The sequence below is a fragment of the Coregonus clupeaformis genome, chromosome 35, assembly GCF_020615455.1.
Source record: "Coregonus clupeaformis isolate EN_2021a chromosome 35, ASM2061545v1, whole genome shotgun sequence".
Taxonomy (NCBI): Eukaryota; Metazoa; Chordata; class Actinopteri; order Salmoniformes; family Salmonidae; genus Coregonus; species Coregonus clupeaformis.
Window position 1 is genome coordinate 760,317 of NC_059226.1, and position 19,990 is coordinate 780,306.

At 40.3% G+C, this 19,990-nt stretch overlaps 1 protein-coding gene and 2 pseudogenes across 2 annotated transcripts; 1 reads left to right on the forward strand and 2 right to left on the reverse strand.

Annotated features, from left to right (window-relative positions):
- Positions 1-1,795: 1,795 nt before the first annotated feature.
- Positions 1,796-5,965, reverse strand: LOC121550612 (T-cell ecto-ADP-ribosyltransferase 2). 2 transcript variants are annotated; one of them, XM_045210604.1, is made up of 4 exons: positions 5,858-5,965; positions 5,356-5,438; positions 2,687-3,396; positions 1,796-2,538 (listed from the first exon to the last, which is right to left on the reverse strand). In XM_045210604.1, exons 2-4 carry the CDS (start codon positions 5,413-5,415, stop codon positions 2,406-2,408), a joined length of 903 nt encoding a protein of 300 aa, XP_045066539.1. In that variant the 5' UTR covers positions 5,416-5,438; positions 5,858-5,965; the 3' UTR covers positions 1,796-2,405. The 2 variants fall into 2 exon arrangements, with proteins under 2 accessions (XP_045066539.1, XP_045066540.1); XM_045210605.1 differs by having other exon boundaries at positions 5,356-5,443; positions 5,858-5,964.
- An 810-nt stretch (positions 5,966-6,775) lies between these two features.
- On the reverse strand, positions 6,776-9,209 carry LOC121550378 (annotated as a pseudogene).
- A 1,160-nt stretch (positions 9,210-10,369) lies between these two features.
- Positions 10,370-19,968, forward strand: LOC121550613 (annotated as a pseudogene).
- The last annotated feature ends 22 nt before the right edge of the window (positions 19,969-19,990 follow it).

Consider the following 19,990-nt stretch of genomic DNA (forward strand, 5'->3'; position numbering starts at 1 on the left):
ATAAAAACAAGAGGCAAATGGTCATTTTAAAGATAAATTATATCTATGAAAACTGGACACCACTCACACTCAATTGTTGTGATACCCAAATTATTGGCAAATGTATACGACATTGTTTTAAAGGTCTTATCTAATCACCATTATATTTTTTTACAAGAACAATAAAAGAGAATATCATTATGCTAAGAGGGGTTTGACAAGTTTGTGCTTTGTCACCATTGATGAATATCTATGTGTCTGTGTGCATTGATATTGCATACAGGACCAGTCAAAAGTTTGGACACCACTACTCGTTCAAGGATTTTTCTTTATTTTTACTATTTTCTACATTGTACAGTAATAGTGAAGATATCAAAACTATGAAATAACACATATGGAATCATGTAGTACCCAAAAAAGTGTTAAACAAAACAACATATATTTTATATTTGAGATTCTTCAAATAGCCACCCTTTGCCTTGATGACAGCTTTGCACACTCTTGACATTCTCTCAACCAGCTTCACCTTGAATGCTTTTTCAACAGTCTTGAAGGAGTTCCCACATATGCTGAGCATTTGTTGGCTGCTTTTCCTTCACTCTGCGGTCCGACTCATCCCAAACCATCTCAATTGGGTTGAGGTCGGTGGATTGTGGAGACCAGGTCATCTGATAGAGCACTCCATCACTCTCCTTCTTGGTAAAATAGCCTGGAGGTGTGTTGGGTCATTGTCCTGTTGAAAAACAAATTATAGTCCCACTAAGCCCAAACCAGATGGGTTGGCGTATCGCTGCAGAATGCTGTGGTAGCCATGCTGGTTAAGTGTGCCTTGAATTCTAAATATATCACAGTGTCACCAGCAAAGCACCCCCACACCATAACACCTCCTCCTCCATGCTTTACGGTGGGAACTACACATGTGGAGGTCATCCGTTAACCCACACCGCGTCTCACAAAGACACGGCGGTTGGAAAAATCTCAAATTTGGACTCCAGACCAAAGGACAGATTCCCACCGGTCTAATGTCCATTGCTCATGTTTCTTGGCCCAAGCAGGTCTCTTCTTATTATTGGTGTCCTTTAGTAGTGGTTTATTTGCAGCAATTCGACCATGAAGGCCTGATTCACACTGTCTCCTCTGAACAGTTGATGTTGAGATGTGTCTGTGACTTGAACTCTGTGAAGCATTTATTTGGGCATTTCTGACGCTGGTAACTCTAATGAACTTATCCTCTGCAGCAGAGGTAAATCTGGGTCTTCAGTTCCTGTGGCGGTCCTCGTGAGAGCCCGTTTCATCATAGCGCTTGATGGTTTTTGCGACTGCGCTTGAAGAAATTTTCAAAGTTCTGGACATTTTCCGTATTGACTGACCTTCATGGACTGTCATTTCTCTTTGCTTATTTGAGCTGTTCTTGCCATAATATGGACTTGGTCTTTTACCAAATAGGGCTTTCTTCTGTATACCTTGTCACGACACAACTGATTGGCTCAAACACATTAAGAAGGAAAAAAATTCCACAAATTAACTTTTAAGAAGACACACCTGTTAATTGAAATGCATTCCAGGTGACTACCTCATGAAGCTGGTTGAGAGAATGCCAAGAGTGTGCAAAGCTGTCATCGAGGCAAAGGGTGGATATTTGAAGATGCTCAAATATAAAATATATTTTTTGGTTACTACATGATTCCATATGTGTTATTTCATAGTTTTGATGTCTTCACTATTATTCTACACTGTAAAAAAAAAAATTAAATGAAGAAAAACCCTTGAATGAGTAGGTGTGTCCAAACTTTTGACTGGTAGTGTACATGTTGGTGTGTGTGAGTGTGTTTGTCCTTTTCAATAGACGTGGTAAAGAGGTCAATGAAACTCGACCAAAACAATGGAAATGCCATCGAAACGCATGGGGGGAAAGAGGCTGTTGGGGAAAGATCCAGAATCTCCTCATTGCCCACCAGCAAAATTACCCTACATTTAGGCTATTGTTTATATCACACTATGTTGAGGTAAAAATCAGAGTATAATGCTAGTATTGATGTCAACCCCAATACATGTTCATGTCATCATCACCAATAAACTGCATTACAGTTAAAAACGACTTTGACTACCACCATCGATTTCTCTACGCTATCTATGGTACCAGTTCATACGAATGTGAGTTAGCCTTTAGCAGTCACTTCTTCTAAACCTGAAAAGGGACTACTTCTAAATGTTATGCAGCGAAAACAGAAAAATATATCCAAATCAGACTTAGTAACCACATTGTGGGCATGTTATAATAAATAACAAATTACAATTTGACAAATATCTATTTTGTTAAATCCGATTTGTTCAATGTGCGCTAATCTGTCGTCCTTCTTCTATCCCCCATGGTCTCAGTTCCATTGACTTCTTTACCGCATCTATTAGCATTCAAAACTTGTTTATCAGAGATGATCAGTCCTGGTGATCAGGGAGATAGAGAGAGATACAGCCACAAGAACAGACAGACTACTGCCAAGCCATTGAGTAGAGGAGCCTGTGGGGATGATTGATGGAGGACTCATACTTGTAGGAGATCTGGTGAGACAAACAGACAAAGACAGACTTTAATTCTCCAAAGAATAAGGTAGACATTTTAAAACCACTTGACTCTTGTGTCGTCTACACCTATTTGGTAGTCTAATGTTGTTATATCTTTTCGAACGGTTACATAGCCTGGCCTCACCTGGGGAAGAGGTAACAGTCGCGGACGCTGTCAATGCTGTGAGTCCTTGAACTTGTCAAAACGATCTCTCTGTACTCGTGATCTTCATTGCTTACACTCTTTACTTCAGCCACCCTAAAGACCTCTGCTGGGGATATCAGCTGATCAATGCTTTCTGAGAAGCAAGTGTAGTCCTCCACGTTGACTACAGTGCAAGAAGTGATGTTGAAAAGGCTCCCATTGTCTGTAGCAACTTCCTCCGAGTCGGAACGTTTGGCCTTGGTTGAGGTAAACCTCCCAAATCGCACTTCTGACCCTACTTGTGCCTCATACATTTTGCTTGAGCCACGAAACACAGTTTGGCAGTTATTTGGCTTCAAAAGCCTCATGGCATCCATCAGCAGGAAGTGAAGGGATTTGAACTGGAAGTTGCCATTATAGACATTGACATTCCCACCTTGATTCTCCACTGCATTGTTGAAATTCTTTCTGAACGCATTTCCCCCATGGTCGTAAGCCACCAATGCAGTCGTGTGTTCCTTGACGCCTCCCGGGATTAACTTTGTACACTGCTTTACCCCCCAGGCAGCACTATACTCTGGACTGCTATTCAGTTCTTCTTTCAGCAGACCCCCTTCCAAAACCTTCTCCAGCATCTGCTGCCGACAGTGAGTGTACTGCTCATCCACGGCATTAGGAGCCATGTCCATTTGCTTTGGCAGAGGAGTCACCTGTAATAGTACAGAGAATTGTTACCTTTTGTAATACAGGTAGTATCACAGTGTAACAATGTATCTTACATACAGTGGGGGAAAAAAGTATTTAGTCAGCCACCAATTGTGCAAGTTCTCCCACTTAAAAAGATGAGAGAGGCCTGTAATTTTCATCATAGGTACACGTCAACTATGACAGACAAATGAGGAAAAGAAATCCAGAAAATCACATTGTAGGATTTTTTATGAATTTATTTGCAAATGATGGTGGAAAATAAGTATTTGGTCAATAACAAAAGTTTCTTAATACTTTGTTATATACCCTTTCTTGGCAGTGACACAGGTTAAACGTTTTCTGTAAGTCTTCACAAGGTTTTCACACACTGTTGCTGGTATTTTGGCCCATTCCTCCATGCAGATCTCCTCTAGAGCAGTGATGTTTTGGGCTGTCGCTGGGCAACACGGACTTTCAACTCCCTCCAAAGATTTTCTATTGGGTTGAGATCTGGAGACTGGCTAGGCCACTCCAGGACCTTGAAATGCTTCTTACGAAGCCACTCCTTCATTGCCCGGGCGGTGTGTTTGGGATCATTGTCATGCTGAAAGACCCAGCCACGTTTCATCTTCAATGCCCTTGCTGATGGAAGGAGGTTTTCACTCAAAATCTCATGATACATGGCCCCATTCATTCTTTCCTTTACACGGATCAGTCGTCCTGGTCCCTTTGCAGAAAAAACAGCCCCAAAGCATGATGTTTCCACCCCCATGCTTCACAGTAGGTATGGTGTTCTTTGACTGCAACTCAGCATTCTTTGTCCTCCAAACACGACGAGTTGAGTTTTTACCAAAAAGTTCTATTTTGGTTTCATCTGACCATATGACATTCTCCCAATCCTCTTCTGGATCATCCAAATGCACTCTAGCAAACTTCAGACGGGCCTGGACATGTACTGGCTTAAGCAGGGGGACACGTCTGGCACTGCAGGATTTGAGTCCCTGGCGGCGTAGTGTGTTACGGATGGTAGGCTTTGTTACTTTGGTCCCAGCTCTCTGCAGGTCATTCACTAGGTCCCCCGTGTGGTTCTGGGATTTTTGCTCACCGTTCTTGTGATCATTTTGACCCCACGGGGTGAGATCTTGCGTGGAGCCCCAGATCGAGGGAGATTATCAGTGGTCTTGTATGTCTTCCATTTCCTAATAATTGCTCCCACAGTTGATTTCTTCAAACCAAGCTGCTTACCTATTGCAGATTCAGTCTTCCCAGCCTGGTGCAGGTCTACAATTTTGTTTCTGGTGTCCTTTGACAGCTCTTTGGTCTTGGCCATAGTGGAATTTGGAGTGTGACTGTTTGAGGTTGTGGACAGGTGTCTTTTATGCTGATAACAAGTTCAAACAGGTGCCATTAATACAGGTAACGAGTGGAGGACAGAGGAGCCTCTTAAAGAAAAAGTTACAGGTCTGTGAGAGCCAGAAATCTTGCTTGTTTGTGACAAAATACTTATTTTCCACCATAATTTGCAAATAAATTTTTTAAAAATCCTACAATGTGATTTTCTGGATTTTTTTTTCTCAATTTGTCTGTCATAGTTGATGTGTACCTATGATGAAAATTACAGGCCTCTCTCATCTTTTTAAGTGGGAGAACCTGCACAATTGGTGGCTGACTAAATACTTTTTCCCCACTGTATAGGCACTCAACAAGTTATGACAGTAACATTCCAATTAGCCAAGTTCAAATTCAAGCATTGGCCAAATTAGCCAACTCTGACCCAAATTTAGGACATTAAGGCCAGTTTCCCAGACCCAGAGTAAGCTTACTCCTTCACTAAAAACATGCTCAATGGAGAGTCCAGGAAAAGGCTCGCTCTAGATCTGGGAAACTGGCCCAGAAGTCTATCTACACAGTATGATGGTTCAATCAATTAAATGTTATGGCAAATGTATACATCTTTTAATGTGTTTGGTCAAAACTCTTACCATGTGAGAGAGCGCAGCAACGAGGATCAATATGAATATCTTCTCTCTCTGGCCCTGCATTTTCCCAGCAATGGCTCCCTCGTCTGTTCTGGTGGTCAATGAATGAGGGATTGAGAGGAGATCAGACAGATCAGAGATGAGAAATGAAATGCAATCAAGAGTAAATTACATAGAATAGAAAATAATCTTAAACATACACACAGACACAGATTTACTGTTTGTCTTTCATCAGAAAATGTCCAAGTAATGTTTAACTACACAACTACTGCCCCTGCTCACAGGTATTATTCTGAAAGTTTAAGTATCTACTACACAGATATTTTCAGTGTGGTATGTTCGTAGACTCAAGTGTAAGTAGCCTACAGCTGTTTTAATTAAGTAAGTTCTACTATTAATCACTCAAACTATAGGCCTACAATTCACTTTTATAAAAGGCCCTAAAACCTAAGCATAACATGGGACAATCAAAAGAATACATGAACGATAAGAATTGGAAATATACCTTCAGAGTAGTGGGGTGCTCTCCTTGGGTAGGATAAATCACAGAATGAGAGAATATCAGTGTGCCTCTCTTCAGGGGCATTTGCACATATTTTCCACTCACTCCCTGATTACCAAAAATGGAAAGAAACCGAGGCACTTATCTTTTCAGAGCAACTCCTTTTCCTTCCTCCTGACCATAGGAGGAAATAACATATTTTTTCGCATCCTTTTTTTCCCTCATACCATAGTTTGGGTTGGCAATGGGCCAAGTGCAGTTTTACCAAGCCGTGCAATGGTTGATTTGTGGTTTTAGTGTTTTGAGTGGTATTTAGCACTTTTATACTCCAGGGTTTCCAAAACTCGGACCTGGGGTCCCCCCTGGGTGCACATTTTGGTTTTTGCCCTAGCACAACACAGCTGGTTCAAATAACCAATGAATCATTAAGCTTTGATGTTTTTAATCAGCTGGGTAGTGCTGGGTAGTCCTAGGGGTGGCCCCAGGACCGAGTATAGGAAACCCTGTTATACTTCTTCCCAGGTTTGCACTTTATCGACCACTAGAGGGTACAGTGACCAAATCTCCACCCACAGTAATGCAGCCTTCATCCAATGTTTTTTGACATGAAGTACCAACAGGTTCACGAACAGTATGTGAAAAATAGTTCTGTATTCATGTCTACATTTGTATGTATACATTTCCTCCTTACACAATTTACTTAGCAAAACAAGCTTTATTGGGTTACAGATTCATTGCAACAAGCATTGACAAAGAGGTGATTGCACAATTCTGTGTGTGACCAAACAAGCAAACATACGCTTTACGAATAATTACTACAAAGGATACGTTTTGAAATTGTAATACATATTATCCACATATTTGATCAATAGGATAATATTTATGGTCAGGGATTTGTTTAAAAATATTGATGTAGCCTAAATCAGGGGGTTTCAAACCCCCTCAGGGACCCCCATCCATTTCTTGTATTTTAACTATTCCACAGTTAGCACACCTGATTCAACTAATAATCAAGCCCTTGAATGGGTGAATCAGGTGAGCAAAATTGTGAAACATCTGGGGGGTCCCCAAGGAGAGGTTTGAGAGCCACTGGCCTACATCAATATCATTTATAGGTTCATAAACATAATTATATAATCATTATACAGTTGGCCTATACTAAATAGTAACAACAAACGTAATAGCCTAAGCATGAATTCTAAATCCAAAAACCATCATACCAGATATATTAGACACTTCCACATCTGTTAGACTAACAGCCATTAAAAATGTTGAAATTGTTGTCAACTCTCAGTGGCCCTCTAAGATCATTCTCAAGGTCTGTAACAGACTTATACTCTGTAACAACATCCTGAGCTGTGTTAGGACCCAAGGCACCTCCAGACTTGAGAGGGTTGCCGTTGTTGTCGGTGCAGCAGTAGGCATTCCAGTAGTGACTCGGAACATTGACTCGCTGGTTCTGGTCTACCCACGTGCCGCTTGGGACCACCCCTGTCACCACATACATCTTACTACAGCCTACACTCAAAACATTCTTCAGCTTCGTCTCGTACTGGTTCCATGGCCCGTTGTTCATCTTCCTGTCTTGCGGAGCTACGTTGGTATGGGTCATGGTGGCTTTGGCGGCATCTTGATTACCATGGTGTCCTGCGGGGTTGAGGTGCCCGCGGTCGTACGAGCCAAAGTTGTCATCGAGAGCCTGACTCAGCCCAGCTTGTAGTTCTGTCGGTATTGTGGAGAGCGTTCATTGCAGCCATTGTTTTGGTTGTATTTCTTGATCTCACTCAAGGATCCTTTCTTATCCATTTGCTGCGATATTAGGTCAGGATGCACAAGCTGAAAAATACAAATATTTATAAATTAGCCACTCCACTTCAAGCTTTATACAACTCATTATTACATTACTGGTATTCTAGGCTACTGGTAGTTAGTCTGAAATTACAATGCACGAAATAGTACCTTCTAGTGCTTATTGCATAAATACAATCGTTTTCGAACCTGCTCTACAGCTAATGTCCTGTTCTACTGCAAATATTACACTAAGGTGTTGCATCATTCTGTAGTTGTGCAAGTCACATTAAATGGCTTCTGCACTGAATTTACAGGACATTGAAAAGGTGATAATAAACATTTAAAATGCAAACCTGCGGTTCATAATAAACTATGGACCCTTCTCTGTTGGGGACCCCTTGGATATCCATTTCATAGGCAGAGTACAGAGGGATCCTCCTGGCTCGGTCATACAGAGTGGCAAAGTAATAGTGGTTACCGTTTCTCTGACAGATGTATGCAGGAGAGGCAGCATTGTAAGCAGAGAGACATTGCGCAGGATTCTCTAACCCCTGTGTGTTTGGTTCGAGCGGAGTGGGGAGAGCTATATTCAGACCCGACACTGGTGTATTTTTGAAGAAAGAACCTTTGCAGTTGTCGAAATTTGGAGCCACTTCCCCTCTGACCCCCAACAAGGAGAGCAGAGAGAGGGACAAGAGGGACAGAGTCACCATGCTGTGCCCCTGTGGAGAAAAACATCACAGATGAACATATATTGCAATGATACCTTTACATTATGACTGTATAAGGTAATAATTTACATTTACATTTACATTTACGTCATTTAGCAGACGCCTTATCCAGAGCGACTACAGATTGGTGCCATCACCCATAGCCAGTGGGCTAACCACTTTACAAATATTTTTTTTTTTTGTTTATTTTATTTCTTTTTTATTTATTTATTTTTTGTATTTCTTTTTGTTAGTTTTTAACTGGAAGCCAGTGGAGTGTGCGCAGGAGCGGGGTGACGTGAGAGAACTTGGGAAGGTATAAGAAGCAGGAAGTCACTAGAATCAACTCAAATCAGGTTATGAAAACCACCCAAGTTCCTGAAACATTATAGTTCGTCTTTACTGTAGTCTCCCCCCATCTAGAGGTTGACTTCCTGCTTCTTATTTCTGGTCAAAGGTTTCTTAATGATCATGATGCTGTGCGATTAATTATGCTATAATAATTTACACTGCAAACATATTGTTAATTTGTCAGCAGATACTTTAGAGGTATATTTCCTTAAGTGCATACCTTGATTGCATGACATGAGTATTGTTACTTAAGTTTCCACTAGCCTTTTTCATTTCCATGTTTGAGATAGCTGTTGCTGTGCTCGATACAGAGAACTTTGCACTATTGCATCGATTTGGAAATAACCATAACAAATTGAATATCCAAATAATTATTTGTTAGATTTTCAATCTCACCTTCTGAACTTGTTTAACAGTCCGTTGAATTGTTTCAATCCCTCAGAGGTCTGTAGCTTCAGAGTAAACACTTCCTCTTACTCGTTATTATATACTGTACTCTCTCTCACACACACACACGCGCTCACACACGCGCACACACACACCTTTTCCTGCAATCTAGAGCCTTAATCATTATGCCTAATTCTATGTAAAAAATGTATACATTTTTCTGTTAGGGATGTGCATGGTTATTTGAATATCCGACCTACAACCCATACACTTATTATGGACACAGCGTGCCTACATTATTAGTTATCTTGTTATTGTTTGTTGTTAGTTGTTATTAGTCCCATCCTTCAATTCCATTCAACACCTCCCATCTATCTTTTAACACCATCCATATAGGATTTCTATTTGCCATATATATTTCAACTGTACTGTGATGTTCTGAACCTTTCTATTCTCATTGTTTCTACAGATTGTGAATTGAAAATAAAAAAAATGTGCTAATAGTATTATTATGTTATTGATAGATTGACTATGACTTTTCAGATCACCCAGTATGTTTTAACCGACTTGCCAAAAGTACAGTTTGTTAAATATAAATTTGTGGAGTGGTTGAAAAACTAGTTTTAATGACTCCAACCTAAGTGTATGTAAACTTCTGACTTCAACTGCACCTCTTTACCTGTTCAATTGTCATTTTAAATAATGATGCACATTGATTCTTTAATAACTTTTATGCCTTAGGAGTTTAGCACATAAAAAAAAACAGGGCAAATCTGAGGGATGCGACTGAAGCATGGGTCTTTTCAAACTCCGAAACAATTTTCACTTCAGCATTTAACATTAGCTGTCATGCATGACACAGCATAAAGTAGACGTAGCAGCCAGTTCCACTGAAATGCGTCTAGGTAGGTGTCGACTGGGTGGTAACGTTTAAAGAATTATCATGTGTGTTAAAATGCGTCAGTATATTGTAGGCTACTTCCCAGAAAACTGGGCTGCTATTGTCAGTAGATGTTCACTTTCGTTTTCGGCCTTGAGTCAACAAGTAGCCTAATCCAAACTATAAATTATGTTTGTTTGTAGGCGTGTTTTCTTTTATGCCCTCAATAAACACCCATGCAGATTATGTATTGGGCCCACAGGGCTACTTTATAAACATCCATACGATGGCCTAAGTTTCTGTTCGGGCGATTCATTCAAGATTCATTTTCGTTTCATGCTTTGTTGATGATGAGGCTTTCTGCATGTCATAGGGTCGGTTGCGGTCATATAAACCCATCATTGAGCCGGAGCATCGGCAGGTGCTCTCCTTCAAGTGTTCTCTGTATGGACTAGTTTAGGAATATAACACAACAATGTTTTCATGGGGAGAGGATAGTCGTAATGGCTTTGGTTTAGTGAAGGCGAATGGTTTGGATACGACAAAAACTGATATAAATTGCGTTAATTTTATACACCTGAAATCTAAAATTCAGGACCTGTCCGCGGGTAACAGTGTGGTCGCCTTTATCAGAAATAATGTGAGACAAGTGTCTGTCGCACGGATTCAAGAGGACCAAGATGGGAGAAGAATCACAGGGAAACTGAGTAGGTCTAATCTTTTTTCGAATCAATATTCATAATAAATATTCCTGAGTTGCGGAATCATATGTTTTATGTGCTTTAGAGATTGTGAACTGTAAAGAGAATATTCGGGCTCTGAGTTGTGGAGATTCTCATGCGGTTTTACTGTCTGAAGAGGGCCGGGTTCTCTGCTTGGACAAAGACAATATTCCCAGGTGGGTTCCATTCCATAATGATACATTTATATGTAGCTTACCCTCAAAAAATGTAAGCAATGCCTTATAGTAATTCAGTGTCAGTGTTTTGATTGACGTTTTAGTCACCCCCACATTCAAATAGCTAAAGTATAAAAACAATTTGTTGTTTGTCATTTAATTCAAATGAGCCAACTCTAATCTTATTCATCTGTTTGTTTTTTTATTTTTCTATCAGACCATTGGAAAACCTATGTAACCGACAGGTAACTCAGGTTGCATGTGGAGACCAGCATTCAATTTCACTAACACAGGGTAAATGACCATTAACACACCACTAATAGCACAGTTTCACAATACATCTTAACCAAAACAGTCTAAACTCTCAAAACTGTAATCCTGTACAATGTTCTCACTGTATGTATGGTTGCTAACTTATGATTTCTGTTCAGACGGTCAGGTGTTCACGTGGGGTCAGAACACCAGCGGTCAGTTGGGTTTGGGGTGGGACGAGCCCAGCGCCATGTCCCCCAAGCCCCTGAAGTCTCTATCAGGGATCCCCCTGGTTCAGATCACTGCGGGGGGGAGACCACAGCTTCGCTCTGTCCCTTTCTGGAGCTGTGTTCGGCTGGGGCAAGAACACCGCCGGGCAACTGGGACTAGGGGACACAACAAGTACAGTATACATTACACAATATATGTGTATGTTGTCTGTTGTTAAATATATTTAAATAATCAAGGTCCATGAGCAGTACATTATTTGAAGCAGGTGTTAGTGTTGGGCTTAAACAAAAGCCTGCACACCCAGTAGCTCTCTCAGGCTGTAGCTGGAGACCCCTGATATATCTAATATGAACCACATTTTGTTGTGGTTGAAATTATGTTGAAAAAATAAAGAAAAGTATAGAAATGTGCCTTTATCTGTCTAAAAACTATTTTGACCAGGATGAGATGGAACAATATTGCATCGTGTTTGAGGGTGATATGTTGTATGTGTTGTGTTGTAAATAAATGATTGTAAAAAATTATATATAATAATAACAATAAAATGAACCCAATTTTCTGTAGACAGACATGCTCCAGCTCCTGTTGATTGCCTGAATCTGAAGAAGACTGTTTTAATTTCATGTGGAGGAGAACATACTGCCGTTCTGACAAAGGTTGTATATCTGTCTGACACAATAACACTTTTCCCTATTATTTGAACTAAATGTTGTTTGGACCATACAATATGTCTACATGTTATGTGTATTTATTTATATGGATGTCTCAATGTTGTAGTTTTTAGTTCCCTGGAAATTCGTATTGAAACGTCCTCATTAACGAGAGGAAAACACTGTATGATAACTGTCTGGGTGGATTTTGTTCTAGGGAGGTGTGGTGTTCACATTTGGCTCAGGCCGCTATGGACAGCTTGGACACAACTCTCTCCGAGATGAACTACGACCTAGAGTGGTGGGGCAACTCTGGGGGTTAAAGGTGACCCAGATAGCCTGTGGAAGGTAGGCTACACTTACTAGACATGATCTGGATTTGACCAAATATTTTGACAGTACACAAATTGTGATGTAGGATCTGTTTGGTTATGTTCATCTTAGCATAAGACCTTTTTAGAATTCATTGTTGATTTGAGAAATGTTTTCTCTGTCCGTTTGCCACATTAGACACCACACATTAGCATTTGTGGGGCCATCTAATGAGATCTACTCATTTGGGCGCGGAGAGCAAGGGCAGCTGGGAAATGGAGTAAAGATTGATCAGTCTGTGCCCCTCCCAGTACAACTGCCAGGTAAAACATTCATTTATTTCAATACTCAACTAAAATAACATGAAGTAAAACATGAAATAACATTAACTCGATCATGAACTATTTTTGTCAACATTTCAGACCAGATTGATGACCAGAAAATTGAACACATTTTTGCTGGAGGAAACCATTCCTTTGCATTGTGCACTCTTGGTCAGGTATGGACACAATTCGGTTTGAAACATTTAGTTAGCAAAACAGAACATAGTTTGTCCTTTGTACTTAACATTGCTGTGATACATTGTATCACATTGTCATCTTCACAGGAGTCTGAAGAAAGGTCAAACAATCTCAGGTCAAGTGTGGGCAAAGTGACACAACAAGCATTAGATGAAGAAATCATTGACAAATGGATCTCAGAATGTGATTCAAAATCATGGAAAAAAGTACAGAAGTAAGTATGATGACATTTTGACATTTTAGTCATTTAGCTGACGCTCTTATCCAGAGCGACTTACAGTTAGTGAGTGCATAAATTTTTCATTTGATATAAGTAACTATCATTTACCGTTGTTGCTTTTTCCTTATTTTGTTTATGTACGGTCACATACTGAATTGAATAATTACTCAAACTTGTATTTGCAGGGAAATCACAAAAAAGTTTTCTTCTGCGTCATGTTTAAATGGGAGCTTTCTTGATAAAAGGTAACAGTTTTTAATATTGGTTCAAATACATGATTGACTTATGTTTGAAATATTACATTATCGAAGAATACTGGTTTAAATATGGCATAGATATTGACAATTATTTATTGGTTTTATTAGTTGTGACAAACATTACCAAACCTCACCAAAACAGTCTGGCCTGGATTTGTCACTCGTCCAAGGCGCATTCCGGAAGCTGGCAAAAAAGGACAAAGTTTTGACTGAGGTATTTTGTAAATACATTTATGAATTGATATGTAATCGTATTCCTATTCCTATGTATTCTGACATGTGTCTTTGATTGCACATTGAATTGCTGAAATACTTCTAAATTGTTGTTATTATCATTTGAATGAGGGGCGATTCACACACCTCTTTCATTGCACTAGGTTGAAGCTGTTGTCCAGCACACATTACTTCCCTCCCTGTATGAGGAGCCGATTGGAGTGGAGAGCTTGAGGGTCTACCTGGTTCTCCCTGAGCTCCTGAGGGTCCTTCACAAACGGCACAGAAGGACAGATCTCACTGAAGCCCTTGCTGCCGCTTATCCTCAGACTGCACCCCGACAAGCTGCAGGTCCTTGGTAATGTTGCCGTCCAAAATGTTTCACCCCAAATTAAACTAATCAACAATAACATGGTCAGAAATCTGTTTGTGCTGTAACCAACTTATTTTGTCCTTGTTCATTCGCTGTCTGGCAGATTTAGACTAGGAAAAATGTACAAAACCAGTGATTATTTGAATCGAGTGTGGTAGTGCGGGCTAAAACAAAATATGTGCACTTTGGGGGGTACCCCTGGAATGATTGTGAAGTAGAGCAAATTCTATGCCCCCCACAAAATGGTTTGATCATGTAATCTTTGTGTTATCATGTCCTGTAGGTGACTGCTGGTCCTCATTGAAGCCCTCTGTCATGACCAAGCACATTGGGATGTGGAAGAAGGCCCTATCGGTGATTCTGACAAGTGAACATATTCTACGCACCCGTGACCATGGGGTCAAACACCTGCTCCATGTCCTCGGCCATCTCCACAGAGTCAGTGTCCATGCTTCTCTGCTCGTACTGTCAATCCATTTATAAAGCTGTTTTCCCATTTTGACCAGTCATCTTCTGGGACCAATCTGGTGCCAGGGTGCCAGTTATTTCAATGCAACCTATTTAGAATCGATGAGACCATAACTGAGATTTGATTAAATAATATTTTTCTGACACACATGGAAAATATTTAGCTAATACTTGCTAATAAATAAATATTGTCAAAATGTATTTTACTTTTCTATATTATTTCAAAGGCAAACCAAAAATCTGGAGAGACCCAGACAGTTCCAGACAGTACCTTTTGTATGGAGGAGGTTCACTTCAATCCCATATTTCTAGCGGAGGATGTAAAGCTTTGGCGTTTATGGTCAAAGCAGGTAAGAAACGTTATTTTGTCTCAGTCACTGATTGCTAAACATGTAGTTGCTGTCAGTCTTGAGGTGTTTTGATGTTTGTTGTTTGGGTCTTAGATAGTGTCATAGGCTGCATCTCAATAGAGGCTTTAGATTTCCTCTACCTGAAATTATCTGGAAAGAGAGAGTAAAGGAAACATTTTGTTTTCCTACTAGAGAATCTTTCTCACCTTCTTAAGTTAATTCTTATCAGTGCAGAATAACATAATTAGACAAAGGAGCTCCTTAATTGAGATGCATTGTAAATATTTTTATTTTTACACCACTTTCAGGATGTGGATCAGACACCTGCCATCTTTTGTCATTACCCATTCTTGATGAATCTGCAGAGCAAGATAATTGTTTTGAACATCAACGCCGCACTCACACAGGTAATGACACTTTCGTCTCAATATATAGTATTATAATATACAGCAGATACTATAAATCAGGGGTGGGTAAACCCCTACTAGACTAACTGACGTGTATGCAATAGTTTGCTCTTGCCCTGCTCTAACACACCTGGTTCTACTAATCAGCTGCTCACCAGGACCTTGATTAGCTAAATCAGGTGTGTTAGAACAGGGCTGGAGCAAAAGCCTGCATTCCAAGTAGCTCTAGAATGTTGACCATCACTACTGAAGAAACCAACCATATTTATGAACCTTTTTGATGGGAAAAACTGGTTGAAATAAATACTTGTTTTGTACTAGAAAAGCACTAACTGAAGACTTAATATTGTACTGTATGCATTGCAGAATCCCCCTAACAATCGCCAAAGGACTGGCATGTGGCCTTTTAACATGTTACCCGTGGCGGCCCCTGCTGTGTTCTTTGAGCTGAGGCTGAAGCGAGCATCACTCATCGAAGACACTTTCCAACAACTGAGTGTAGAAAGACCCAGTACCTTCAAGAGGCCCCTTGTGGTAAATCCATATTTTTACATTTAGGAATGATAGCTTTCCAATGACGAGACAATGTTTTGAACAGAGAAGGGCTATGCCAAAATGTAGTGCTTACCTCTCTCAGGTGTATTTCGACGAGGATGCGAAGCTAACAGACGTCTACAAAAGGGACTTCTTCATCCATTTGTTTGATAAGCTGTTTGTACCCGAGTCTGGGATGTTCATGTACAACGACAACAAGACGCTAGCCTGGTTCCCTGCAAAGGTAAGGTACGTTTAGGGAAATCACACATGGATTATGAGGTTTTCCACCACCTCACCATATTTTTTTATTTCTACATCGATAATCATTGTATTTTCAAATGGCTTCAAATGTGCTGGTAGTGAAACACTAATGATATGTTCCTAGAGAGGAACTACTACAGTATTACTACTGTATTACTAGCCTACTACTGTATTCTAGAAACCGCAGTACCTTCCCTTTACTGTATATTAAGCTATCATTTTTCACAGGTTATCAACAGCATGTCCTATACTTTCACTCATGGTGTATTTCTTGTCTCTTGTCCAACCCATCCTCACTAACAGCCTAGAGTGGAGGAGAAGCGTTATTTCCTGTTTGGGGTTCTGTGTGGGATGGCCCTGTACAACAACAACATGGTGCACCTCCCCTTCCCCATGGCCTTCTTCAAGAAGCTGGTGAACATCAAGCCTTCTTTAGAGGACCTGAGAGAGTTTAGCCCCATTGAAGCAGGGTAAGTTCATACCTTAATATATTGTTATCCCTTTGTCAGTAATGTATTATGGTACAGGCTGTTGTGTTTGTTATAAGGACACCAAGGACATATTAAGAAATTGCATCTCAAGGCATTTTATTGCATCTCAGGGGCAGGGCACTTGCTCTGTGTGGATAAGCAATTATTAATTATTTGGATAAATAGTTTTTTATTGATTAATGCATCATGATTTATTGATTGCCGATTTATAATTGTCACATCTTATTTTCAATGCTTTTGAAGGAGTTTGCAGTACATCTTGGATTACCCTGATGATGATGTCGAAAACATGGACATTACTTTCTCAGTATGTATTGCTTTCAAACAGTTTGATCGATGAACAAATAAAATGTAACATAATACAGATGTAGGATCTTAATTTGATCACTCTTTTGTTGCTGACAATTTTCCCGCACAGCAGGAAATGCAAAGTTGTAGTGTATTCAAGGTTTTAAAAGGCTTCTAAAGTTAGTAATTTCCACTTTAAAATGACAGAATTGATTTGCCCTTACGAAAAATGTATCAACCCCTACAAAATTTCCATTAATGATAATACACATAATAATTCACATTTCCTGCTGTATCAAATTGGCTCAAATTAAGATCCTACATCTGTAGTTAATTGAAGTGAAGCTGTATGAATTACTTAACATAAGATACATTATATTATTTCTGTGTGTATGTCTCTCCCAGATCACTCCCATCTATTTGTCTATACCCTCAGTCTGCAGTGTTGTCATTTTTCATTTACCTCACTATTTTCATTCTCACTATAATAGGTGGTATGGGATGACGTAGCGGTGGAACTTGATCCCAAAGAAATTGGAAAACTCGTCACAAGTGCTAACAAGTAAGATTATTGCAATATTTACAACTGACAAAATACAAGGTGTACAGTATGACACATTTTCCCATTGCTACAGCTACCAGGGTTGGGGTCAATTCCATTTCGGCAATATCATCTCATACTGAAATGTAATTGTATGAATGGAAAAATCATAATTGAAAGTAAATGGCGCTTCTCATTCCTTGAATTGACACCAACTGGAATCGACACCAACCTATACTAGCTTCAACTCAATGGATATCTGACTCTGTATGTCATTCTTTTGACAGGAAGGAGTTTGTTGACACCTATGTGAACTACATCTTCAACCAGTCAGTACAGAAGGTGTTTGAAGAGTTCAGGAAAGGCTTCTTCAAGGTGTGTGACATGGACGTGGTGGAGTTCTTCCAGCCAGAGGAACTGAGGGGGGTGATGGTGGGGAAGGAGAACTTCGACTGGGAAACGCTGAAACAGGTCAGAACCATGTTTTGTTACTACATGACTGAAGCTCAATCCTAAATCTACCCCTAGCTAATTGTCTACATCTGAGAGCATTAGACAAGTAAAAACATATAATATATGACGAAGATTTCACCTAGCCTATCAGAGGCAAAAACAAGTGTTCTAGGGGTTGATTTGGGATTGATGGTACAGTGGGGGAAAAAAGTATTTAGTCAGCCACCAATTGTGCAAGTTCTCCCACTTAAAAAGATGAGAGAGGCCTGTAATTTTCATCATAGGTACACGTCAACTATGACAGACAAATTGAGGAAAAAAAAATCCAGAAAATCACATTGTAGGATTGTTAATGAATTTATTTGCAAATTATGGTGGAAAATAAGTATTTGGTCACCTACAAACAAGCAAGATTTCTGGCTCTCACAGACCTGTAACTTCTTCTTTAAGAGGCTCCTCTGTCCTCCACTGTTACCTGTATTAATGGCACCTGTTTGAACTTGTTATCAGTATAAAAGACACCTGTCCACAACCTCAAACAGTCACACTCCAAACTCCACTATGGCTATGAACGGTGAGCAAAAAATCCCAGAACTACACGGGGACCTAGTGAATGACCTGCAGAGAGCTGGGACCAAAGTACAAAGCCTACCATCAGTAACACACTACGCCGCCAGGACTCAAATCCTGCAGTGCCAGACGTGTCCCCCTGCTTAAGCCAGTACATGTCCAGGCCCGTCTGAAGTTTGCTAGAGTGCATTGGATGATCCAGAAGAGAATTGGGAGAATGTCATATGGTCAGATGAAACCAAAATATAACTTTTGGTAAAAACTCAACTCGTCGTGTTTGGAGGACAAAGAATGCTGAGTTGCATCCAAAGAACACCATACCTACTGTGAAGCATGGGGGTGGAAACATCATGCTTTGGGGCTGTTTTTCTGCAAAGGGACCAGGACGACTGATCCGTGTAAAGGAAAGAATGAATGGGGCCATGTATCGTGAGATTTTGACTGAAAACCTCCTTCCATCAGCAAGGGCATTGAAGATGAAACGTGGCTGGGTCTTTCAGCATGACAATGATCCCAAACACACCGCCCGGGCAACGAAGGAGTGGCTTCGTAAGAAGCATTTCAAGGTCCTGGAGTGGCCTAGCCAGTCTCCAGATCTCAACCCCATAGAAAATCTTTGGAGGGAGTTGAAAGTCCGTGTTGCCCAGCGACAGCCCCAAAACATCACTGCTCTAGAGGAGATCTGCATGGAGGAATGGGCCAAAATACCAGCAACAGTGTGTGAAAACCTTGTGAAGACTTACAGAAAACGTTTGACCTGTGTCATTGCCAACAAAGGGTATATAACAAAGTATTGAGAAACTTTTGTTATTGACCAAATACTTATTTTCCACCATAATTTGCAAATAAATTCATAAAAAATCCTACAATGTGATTTTCTGGAGAGAAAAAATCTCATTTTGTCTGTCATAGTTGACATGTACCTATGATGAAAATTACAGGCCTCTCTCATCTTTTTAAGTGGGAGAACTTGCACAATTGGTGGCTGACTAAATACTTTTTTTCCCCACTGTATGTAACATGTTCTGGAACCTAGCTAAAATGTTGTTTTGATACATTGATTTGACAAATGGTTTGAATGGTGTCAAGTCTCTATTGCCTCACCATATTCATTGAGGACATTGTCCCCCAAACTAGAACACTGTGTATGAAGGAGAGTACCATGCTGGACATCCCAACATCGTCACATTCTGGGAGGTGTTTGAGGAACTGACAGAGGATCAAAAGAAAGCTTTCCTGCGTAAGTATGGAACGTTTTCATTGTAACAGATGAACAAATAACGTAGGCTACTGAGAATAAAGTTATATTCTGTCATTCACTGCCCTCCCTCCCTCTCCCCCTTTACCACCTTTGCCCCTTCAGTGTTCCTGACTGGCTGTGACCGTGTGCCCATCCTGGGTATGAACCAGATCAGGATGAGGGTCCAAATCCTTCTCAACTCCTCCGAAAAGCATTTCCCAGAGGCGCTGACCTGTCACTCTCTGTTGCAGCTGCCCATATACCCCTCCAAAGAAACACTACAGAGCAGGCTTATAGAAGCTGTCGGCCACAACAGAGGCTTCTGGGATGAATAATGAGTGTATAGTGTTGCTGCTGTATATACTCCTCTCCTGTGTTCATCTTTTCATTGTTCCATAGTTGGGTTTAAGATTTGGATTGTTTTAATATAGGGTTGTATTTCAAATCCTAACTTGAGATCTGTGCGGTACTATGCCATTTGTGT